Source organism: Hippichthys cyanospilos, chromosome 3 (assembly GCF_059441005.1).
Source record: "Hippichthys cyanospilos isolate Australia breed blue-spotted pipefish chromosome 3, RoL_Hcya_1.0, whole genome shotgun sequence".
NCBI lineage: Eukaryota > Metazoa > Chordata > Actinopteri > Syngnathiformes > Syngnathidae > Hippichthys > Hippichthys cyanospilos.
The window spans coordinates 14,985,001-14,995,000 of NC_142371.1; the positions used below are offsets into that span (position 1 = coordinate 14,985,001).

Below are 10,000 nucleotides of genomic sequence, written 5' to 3' on the forward strand. Positions count from 1 at the left end.
TGGCTTTGTCTTTGCTGTTTTAGACTTTGTTGTATCAGTTTTGTGATGGCATGCGAAGAGTAAAGATCTCCACTAGCACAGCAACGTGTGGTTTCTTCGCCTCGCCACAATATATATATATATATATATATATATATATATATATATATATATATATATATATATATATATATATATATATATATATATAATATATATATATATATATATATATATATATCACACACACACAAAATAAACACATTTCCCAAATAGCAAATAGTAAAGATCTCCACTAGCACAGCAACGTGTGGTTTCTTCGCCTCGCCACAATATATATATATATATATATATATATATATATATATATATATATATATATATATATATATATATATATATATATACATATATATATATATATATATATATATACATATATATATATATATATATATATATATATATATATATATATATATATATATATATATATATATATATATATATATATATATATATATATATATCACACACACACAAAATAAACACATTTCCCAAATAGCCCTTATATAAACCACAGCGCCACCCCTTGGATACATGTGACATGTTGGATTTGGTCCTTACATTCGGTCCTTCTTAGATGTTACAATGGCTTCTATCTACGGAGGTCTACGGACCCCCTGCAGTCAGGCCACGAATCCCCAGATATCCGCAGACCCCACTTTGAGAACCACTGAGCTAAAACGTTGTACTGGACTAGAAATTTTTAAAAAGATTAAAAGTAAAAGCGTACCTTTTTTTCTCGGGGGTGGTCAATTCGACTTTCTTAACATCAGGTCTTCCAAAGGTTCTTGGTGTCATTTTGTCGTCCCCTAAGTGGCACGGCTCATTTCCTTTGTGAAAACTTGTGGAAGTTGTTTTCCAGTCGAAGCGTGTTTCTGTTTTGGAAAGTGTTGAGTGATTTGTAGATTTGCTTCCACTGTTTTTGTGAATGCAGCATGTACTACTTGCAGCGTGTTTCTTTTAATAGGTTTGCATTTTTATTTGCAGTCGTTTTTTCTTTCTTTTTTTGCTTCATTCCTGTTTTGTTTGTGTTCTGTCATTGCAGCGCGTTTATTCCAGTCCATACCAGTCGGCCACTATAGTATGGGCACCCTAGCCCCGCCCATTTCGGATGCGCCTTTAACAAAAGTTTAACGTACCCTTGGATGGTGGCGTAACGTCAAGTCCTTGTCCTCAACCGCAGTCCTCCGCTTCTAAATTGATGTTGTGTTACCTCTGCTAGTGTTGTTGGGTCTACTGCACCTTTTGTTTAATAGACATTAACTTTAATAGACATTAAATCAGATCCCCCAAGGACGTGTGGGAAATTTTGCTGTCATAAACCCTTTTTGTCTTGTTGAGGTTCCTTTGTTGGAGGAAAGCATTGTTTTGATGATTGAGATGTCACAGAAGCAATAAATAATGCTTCAAATGTATGTTTTTACAAAAAGTTATTTTTCACATTTTTTTCAATAGTAATGCGAATTTCAACAAAACTTAAATGTATTCTAATGCCAGTCACTAAAGAGTGTAAAAAAATAGACACTTTTTCTGCTGAAAGAAGAAAGTCTTAACATTTATGGGTGGGTGTGATGTTTGTATAGCAATAGAACATAATATTCCATGGGCCTTGCAAGTTCAGTCAAAATCTAGTCAAAATGTTTGGGTGTGAAGGGGGGATGCTCCTGCAAAAATCTATCAGAGTGAATGAGTTATTAAGGTTTTAGGTACCGCTGCTATATGCAAAAGCAAAGAGGGAGTGACCAAAAAAAAAAAAAATGGGAATGTAAGTTTAAAAAAAAATAAAAAACACTGTTTCCAGTTGATCAATACTTTAAGATGATCCTCCAAACCAGAACAAAAAAAAATCTTAGTAGGATTCAGTAGTAGCTCCACCGTCCTTGTTAATTACTTCAAAATTTGTTTGGGCATGGTTAATAGGAGTGTTTGTGATGTTCCCAAGTAGTAAAGTTCGCTTCATTAAGGATATCAACTGTCTAGAACTGGGAAATTCCTTTTCCACCCATCTGCAAATGTTCTCTGTGGGAATTAAATAATGGGAATAAGGAAGATGTTCCGAAAGAATAGTGTTAGTTATCCTCAAGAAGTCCTTTGTCAAGCCAGCATTGTGAACTGCAGTATTGTCCTGTTGAAAATCCCTGGTCTTACCACACAGACGAGAGCCTTCAGTCACGAAGGCTGCCCACTACAACTTCTGCACATAACCAGCTGCTGTTTGATGACCCTGCACCACCTGTAGCTCTTGTGTGCTACTCAATGAGAATTCATGTTGGAAGCCATCTGGACAGTCAAGATTAAAAAAAATATATCATCAGAAAATTAAACTTGTTTCCAGCTTTCAATGCTATTGTACAGAATAATTTCAAACAGTTGGCTTTGAGTAATTTATTATATGTATTTATTGTAAAAATTCTGTTATTTCTAAATTTGTTCAGTAAAATTTGAATGAAACTAATGGCTGATAACTTGAAAATTACACTGACATTTCAGTTCAATATTTTTGAATGTAGTGTATAGCTAATATATAGCTATATGTGGGTCATTTTATAATTGGAAAACATTTTGGCTTCACATTTCTTGAAAGGTAAACCTGAACTTTTCTGATTTTCTGCAAAATATTCATCAATAATAGATAATCAACTATCAGAGACTTGATTCGTTGCACTTAGAAAGGCACAATGGTGTTTTTTTTTTTTTTTAATTACAATTTAATAAATAGATTTTCTCTCATCACAGTAACAAGTATCTGGATCAAATTATAAAAATGTTATGGCTCTGGGGTTTTATCGATAGGTGAATCAGTCCAAACTCTGTATGTGTTTATTTTTACGCAGACAATTCGTGTAGTTTAGCTCTCATGTTTTATTTATTTATTTATTTTATTTTTATTTTTATTTTTCAGGCATGTTAACGGAAATGTTACAGACTTTCCTATCGGCGTTATGGGCTCACTGAGCGTTGCTTTCGGCTTAAGAAACTCCTTCCGCCATTTTTGACTGTAAACATCCTGTGGATTTTAAAACGGCAACACTGAGCGCCAGGGAGGCGACTGGCGCCATCTTTTACTGTTTTAATGAGTACAACAGGAGGAAATTATTTGGGAGAAATAACATAATCTGTGGAATTTCACTCTCAAGCGGTATACCGTTGGTAAGTTGTTTTGTATTCATAGTGTGTTGGTCATTGCTTTAGGTGTGTTTTGGGGGAGCGAAATATGTTCGCGCGGTTGTCTTAGTTCGCGGTTCTCGGCAGTCTTTAGCAGGCTGCTAAACTTACAGCTGTGCTAGCGCTGTATGAGCGCGATCGCAAACGTAAACCCGCGGTTGTTTCTACATTTTGTTATTTACAAAAAAAGAAACTAACGAAAAAGCACGTTGATTCTGGAGAATATGACGTCGAATCAGTCCTGTTGGACTTTTCCAGCACTCATCGATACATTTCGGAAGAATTTCTAATGCTATCTGGCGGCCAAGACCGACCTATCTATGGCGCGGAATGCATATGAATCTACCATTCTCAAACGTTTCTTTCTCCACTGTTATACTACTGTTTGACTCGACGTTTTTTTTTTTTTTAACTCGCCTGCACACTTGCACGCCTTTTGTTGATTTGAATGTTTAACCTAGCCGCAATATGGCATATCATTTAGGTTGTCTGAACTTGAATTAATCTCTACTGTAGTTATACAACTGCGTCTATCATTAGCATACAATGAATGGCATGTGTTGAACATATTTAAAATGGGCTGTGAGTAAAATTGTTTGATTTCCCTCAGTATTTTTCGTTAAGGACAATATATTCAAGGAAGCTAGCTAGCCTCCACAAGTTCTACACAAATCCAATAACATTGGGGTTCAGGAATAATAGAGAATAATAATAATCATGTGTTCACATGTAATGTTTCATTAGAGTTGTATTGGACTCGGTGTCTTCCTAAATCAATTGACCATTTAGATTGAACTCCTATCTGGAACAGTGTCTTGTGTCCGATTTCCCACTATTTTAAAGAGTGCTCTTAACTGTTCAGACTTTGTTTGACATGAACGAATTCTATACTAGGCTCACACTTTGTGTAAACGACATAAGACCAATTCAAGATAACAATGGTTTGTAGGACAAACATTCCGGTGACCTTTTCCATTTACCTATTCCAGGTGAGCCTACAACATTGTACGTGTGTGAGGCAGGAGAACCAGGGTAATGTTCTACGCCCACTTTGTCCTCAGCAAACGTGGGCCGCTGGCCAAGATTTGGCTGGCGGCCCACTGGGACAAGAAGCTGACCAAGGCTCATGTGTTTGAGTGCAACTTGGAGAGCAGTGTGGAAAGCATCATCTCCCCGAAGGTAACAACAAAACTAGATTTTGGATTATTCATTCTGTTCAGTGGTATGCCTCTTACCCAATACGCCCACCCTTCTGGCACATTGCACATATTTCATTTTGTGCCCATAGGTGAAGATGGCGTTGCGTACATCAGGTCACCTGCTTCTTGGTGTCGTAAGAATCTACCACAGGAAGGCCAAGTACTTGCTGGCTGATTGTAATGAAGCCTTTATTAAAATCAAAATGGCCTTCAGGCCAGGTATGGTTACATGCACTTGCCTTAATAATTTGTCTTGGTATAGTATTCTGAGTTTGAGTGTTACCATTTGTATTTGTGTTTAGGTGTAGTAGATTTGCCAGAGGAAAACAGAGAGGCAGCATACAATGCCATCACCTTACCTGAGGAGTTTCATGACTTTGACCAGCCGCTTCCGGATTTGGAGTAAGTTCTTGTCTTCTGTTAAAGATGCACTTCTAGATACAGTATAAATGTTCTTCTCATCATTGCTCTCTTTGGTGTCCTTCACGTAGTGACATTGATGTGGCCCAGCAATTCACCCTGAACCAGAGCAGAGTTGAGGAGATTACCATGAGGGAGGACGTTGGCAATCTGAGCCTTTTGCAAGACAATGACTTTGGTATGTGATGACAGTGGTGTATCGATATGTAAAAGTAATTGGACAGAAACTGAAATCATACCTATTAGTTTCATTACATTTTAGTCTGTTACAAGAGAAGAACCGTCATATTTAGAATAAGCTGCTGTTCTCCTCAGCTGACTTTGGCATGGATGACCGGGAGATGATGCGTGATGCCAGCACGTTTGAGGAGGATATTATGCATGGTGCCACAGCCTCTAACCTTTTGCTAGAGCCTGAGCCTGGTCCAGCTAATTTGCCTGATAAATCCAATCACATGGAGTATGATGACTTTGGTGATGCCTCCATGGGCAACAGTGACGGAGGGATGTTAGGTGAGCACCTCAAAGTTGTTTGTGACAGCTCTCCTTTAAGTATTCATGTTGAAATGATCATTGTAAATGGTTTGTTGTTTTTCAGTGGATAAGCTGCTTAGCTCTGAAGATGGTGGTGGCATTTTTGATGACCCTCCAGCCATCACAACAAGCGTCATGATGCCGCCAGATCATGGTGATGATGAGGATGATTTTGACAACCTTCAGTCACGTAAGCACTTATTTAGATCATAGAGCTCATGTTGCATGGTCCAAAGATCAGCTTGGAAACTTGAGTAGCTGTGTAAAACTGCACCAAGATGAACACTTGGACCTAACCGCATTTGTCGTTTTATATCTTATGTTGTGTGTCTAGCTGGTGCAGACAGTCCGGACTCTGGGCCGGCAGAGCCACTGCCAGCAATGGCTGACCAGACTGAACAAACCACGCTTGTTCATAATGAGGAGGAAGCGTTTGCACTGGAGCCCATCGACATAACTGGTTAGAAAAATATTTTTCTCTATTAAATATGTTTAATATATTAAAATGTTCTTGTAGTAAATATTCAAATACCAATTTATGTATCATACTGACAGTACAAAGTTCTAATAACAATGTTATTTGAACACCTCTTTTTTTAGTGAAAGAGACCAAGGCCAAGCGTAAGCGAAAGCTCATTGTGGACAGTGTTAAAGAGTTGGACAGCAAAACCATCAGAGCCCAACTCTCTGACTACTCTGATATCGTGACCACCTTGGACCTTGCCCCTCCCACTAAAAAGCTGATGATGTGGAAAGAGACCGGGGGAGTGGAGAAGCTCTTCTCTCTTCCAGCGCAGCCTCTTTGGAATGCCAGGCTGCTCAAGGTAAAGAATGTTCATTAGAAACAGCCACTGCATAAGTGCGGGGACTAAATATCTCTCTCGCTAAATCCAATTTCAATCATTTGGAAGAAAATTAAAACGAGAAAGATAGGTGTGGGGTTGGCACATTTCATCGGTAAAGTAGTCTGTCGTCTCTCAACCCAGAGATTGTGTGTTGATCCCCAGCCATTGTGACCATGGTTAAGCGTCTTCAATAAGATAATGAATCCCCAATTGCTCATGATGCTGCGTCAAGGCAACAGGTAGTGGTGGGACTCTTTGAACGTCTCTTGCTCAATTATGTTTTTGGGGTCTCCAATTTTCTTCAGAATTCGTTTTCTATTAAAAAAAATGTTCAATTCAAAACGATTAAGATATTGTCCACATGCTATTTTGTGGGGAAAGGCATGTTCCTTACAAATCAAAAGCTAATAATGTTAAAACACATAAACAATTTGTCTTTCTGCAGATTGATGTCGAATGATGATTCTTTGCACACCTATAGATTGAGTAATTTTTTAGTTTATTTTCATTGATTGATGTTTATACCACCCTTTTAATATCGTATCATGACCTCTTCTCATACTGGAGTCAAAAAAACACTAGTTATGTCATTCATGTTTTAAGGCCGCTAAGGAGATCCTGATGTGTTGCTGAGCTCCTTCGCAAAGTACAGGTGGGAGTTTTTATGGGCTCTGTTAAAAATTGTGCATTTCGTCGCTTTTACCAGGAGCCAAGCCCAGATGAATTAGCAATTATGCACTTACCCAAGAGTGTGTTTTCTCTGAAACAGTTACCACTAAAAACTCCCACCAAAGGTACTAATCTGGGCCCGAGCAGCTACCGCTGCGAGAGCTCTCTTGTTTTTCTCCAGATTATTATTAGGACCAGAGCACCGACCGCTGCGAGAGCCCTCCTGTTTTATTAGGGCCCGAGCAGCTACCGCTGCAATTTGATTAAAATTTTGTAGCCTTATGTAGGACCTTGAGCCCTACAAATAAGTCAGCGCGAGCCATATGCTCAGATGTACAGAAAGAGAGTTATGAATTTTTGAATGTGCACCTTTGGCCCGTTTTTGCTCATTTGCAGGTCCCGAACTACTCCTTTTTTCTCCCAAACGCTTGACCCGATCAACTTCAAATTTGCTGTGATGTTTTATCTGACTGTGAGGCACAATTGTTCAAATTTTTGTGACGATCCGCCATCAAATATGTTGGGGGCGGGGCTTTATATTATGCCTTTGATGATTACTTTGCCACATGTGAAACAAACCTTTATAACTCAGCTTTACAAGCTTGGAAAAATCTGAAACTTCACAGACACATGGAGACTCAAGCCCTTAACACAAGTGTTTAAAAAGATGTTCAATTGCTTATAAGGCCACCTAGTCGCAAACAAAAATGTCAGTCTGATGTCTCGCCAAAACGAACAAAGTTGCTCTATTTGGACCCAGATGGTCTTATCTTTTCTAAACTTCATATATTTGATGGGTTTCCAATGCGGAATACACCTATCAACGTATTTTTTGTTATAGTGCGAGCGACACCTAGTGGCAGCCAAAAATATAGCAATTTTTAAACGTTTTTATGTGTTTAGCTGAGCCCTTTGAAGTAATATCGCTGAAATTAAGTCTGAAAAGCCTCTAGACAGCCCTGCTGACCTCCACCAAATTTAACGAAGTTTCGATAATGGGCGTGGCCTCTACAACCGTTTTCATTCCGAAACTTTATCTGTCCAGTAAAAGTTGCTGTAATTTGACCCAGATGATCTGATCTTCTCACAATTTCACACATTGGATGAAAATATTTTCCTGAACATATCGACAAAAATATATTCCAGTTTAAAGCTAGCGCCACCTAGTGGCTGCAAAAAATGTCAGTCACAAGATTACAGTCAATCCTGTTTGGTTTGACCTACAGCTATGAAACTTTGTAGGCAAATGGAGGACTGTAAGACCTACAAAAAAGTCAATAAAAGTGATGTGCTAGGATGTACAGAAAAATTGTTATGAATTTTTTTAATGTGCATTTTTGTCCCATTCTTAGACATTAGCTGGTCTTAAAATAGTGCCTTTTTCTCTCAAACGATTCACCCCATTACCTTCAACTTTGGCATGAATCATTATCCAACTGAGGGGCACACATAGGCCAAATATCGTGAAGATCTCTTGAAATAAAAGATGGGGGCGGAGCTTCAAATTATGTTTAATACTTCCTTCGCCAAGAGTGACAAAAATCTTAATAACTCAGCTATGACAGCTTCAAACCATCTGAAACTTTCCTGGGACTTTAAAAGACATGCAATAATACAGCTATGTGATAAACTTTCAAATCATTTACAGCGCCACCCAGTGGCGGACAAAAATCTCATTTTTTATACTTTTATGTACTGTGAAATGGCTGTTTGACTAAATGAACTCAAAAATGGTCAGAAAAGCTATGACACATTGGAACATTAAGGTTCTCAACTTTTATGACTTTTCATTAAAGGGCGTGGCCTCTATGCCAACTCAAAATGTGATGTCTCGCGAAAACGGTAAAAGTTGCTGTAATTGGACCTAGACGATCTGATATTTTTAAAACTTCGTATATGGGATGGGAGTCCAATGTGAAACACACTTACAAGCCTATTTTTTATCATAGTACGAGCGCCACCTAGTGGCAGCAAAAATTATAGCAAATCCTTAATGTTTCTATGTACTCTGCTGAGCCCCTTGAAGTGATATCCCTTAAATGTTTTCTGAAAAGCCAGTGGCCATGCCTTATGCCCTCCACAAATCAGTACGATGTTTCCACAGTGGGTGTGGCCTATATGGCATTGAAAGCCACAAAATTGGAACAATAAAAGCTGCAGTAACTCCACCCACATTGTCCCACTTTGTCTAAATTTTACATATTTGGTAAGAGTCCTGCACTGAAGTCATCTACAACTACTTTTTCATCGTTCATAGTCCTTGTTCATACCCCGACCTGTTCATACCCCAACGTGCACAGGTCTGCAAGGCCCTTTATAGCTGCTTGCAGCTCGAGTTAATATTATTCTCCAAAGTAAATCGGAAATGTGAGGGCCTAAACATGCACGAAAAGTCACCAAAATTTGCACACTCATCGGGCCTGCTGTAAAATTAGTATTTTAGTGTTTTCATACATAAAATCTAAATTGATTTTTAGCGCCACCTAGGGACGAACACTTCTCAGGGGTCATGGCCAGTTTCACCTAGAGCTTTGAAATTTTTTTAGGCATATATAGCACTTGAAGACCTACAAAAAAAATATAGAGCGCCATATGCTAGGATGTACAGAATCAGAGATGAATTTTTTTATGTGCCTTTTTGTACCATTTTTGGATGTTTGCAGGTAGCAAATTCTTCTTAATAGCTCCTAAACAATTGAGCCGATCAACTTTAAATTTGACATGCTCCATAATCACGCTTAGGGCCACATTTGGGTGAAATTTTGTGAAGATCGGCCAACATATATGATAGGTGCGGGGCTTTAAATTATGTGTCAAATTTCCTTCGCCATGAGGAACAAAAACCTTAATAACTCCAATGTGCAAGCTTAAAAAAATCTGACACTTTACAGGAAATTAACTCGTTATGTCTTTAAAATAACTGCATGATAAATTTTCGTGTACAAATAGCATTGTGACTTCGATGAAATGGGTTTTAAATTTTTACGACTTTGTGATTAGGGGGGTGATCTGTATGCCACCTCAGTCGGAGTTTGCCCAAATCCAGCAAAACTTGCTGTAATTTAGCCCAGATGATCCTTCAAACGGCAGCCCCTTCCGACCCGTTTGACCTAGAGCTACAAA

At 38.4% G+C, this 10,000-nt stretch overlaps 2 protein-coding genes across 2 annotated transcripts in view; both read left to right on the forward strand.

Annotated features, from left to right (window-relative positions):
• Positions 1 to 80, forward strand: part of LOC148425855 (uncharacterized) — a 1,072-nt gene extending 992 nt beyond the window's left edge. The window contains exon 2 of the mRNA XM_088410973.1: positions 1 to 80. This exon is cut by the window's left edge and continues 633 nt beyond it. The gene's annotated coding sequence lies outside the window, so the exon portion shown is untranslated.
• Positions 81 to 3,029: 2,949 nt separating this feature from the next.
• Positions 3,030 to 10,000, forward strand: part of LOC148425856 (double-strand-break repair protein rad21 homolog A-like) — a 17,376-nt gene continuing 10,405 nt past the window's right edge. Inside the window, exons 1-9 of the mRNA XM_088411473.1 lie at positions 3,030 to 3,195; positions 4,200 to 4,389; positions 4,499 to 4,628; positions 4,712 to 4,811; positions 4,901 to 5,007; positions 5,145 to 5,342; positions 5,428 to 5,553; positions 5,698 to 5,823; positions 5,964 to 6,187. Of these exons, the coding sequence (XP_088267599.1) occupies positions 4,246 to 4,389; positions 4,499 to 4,628; positions 4,712 to 4,811; positions 4,901 to 5,007; positions 5,145 to 5,342; positions 5,428 to 5,553; positions 5,698 to 5,823; positions 5,964 to 6,187 (1,155 nt within the window). The 5' untranslated portion in view covers positions 3,030 to 3,195; positions 4,200 to 4,245. The remainder of the gene's footprint in view (positions 3,196 to 4,199; positions 4,390 to 4,498; positions 4,629 to 4,711; positions 4,812 to 4,900; positions 5,008 to 5,144; positions 5,343 to 5,427; positions 5,554 to 5,697; positions 5,824 to 5,963; positions 6,188 to 10,000) is intronic.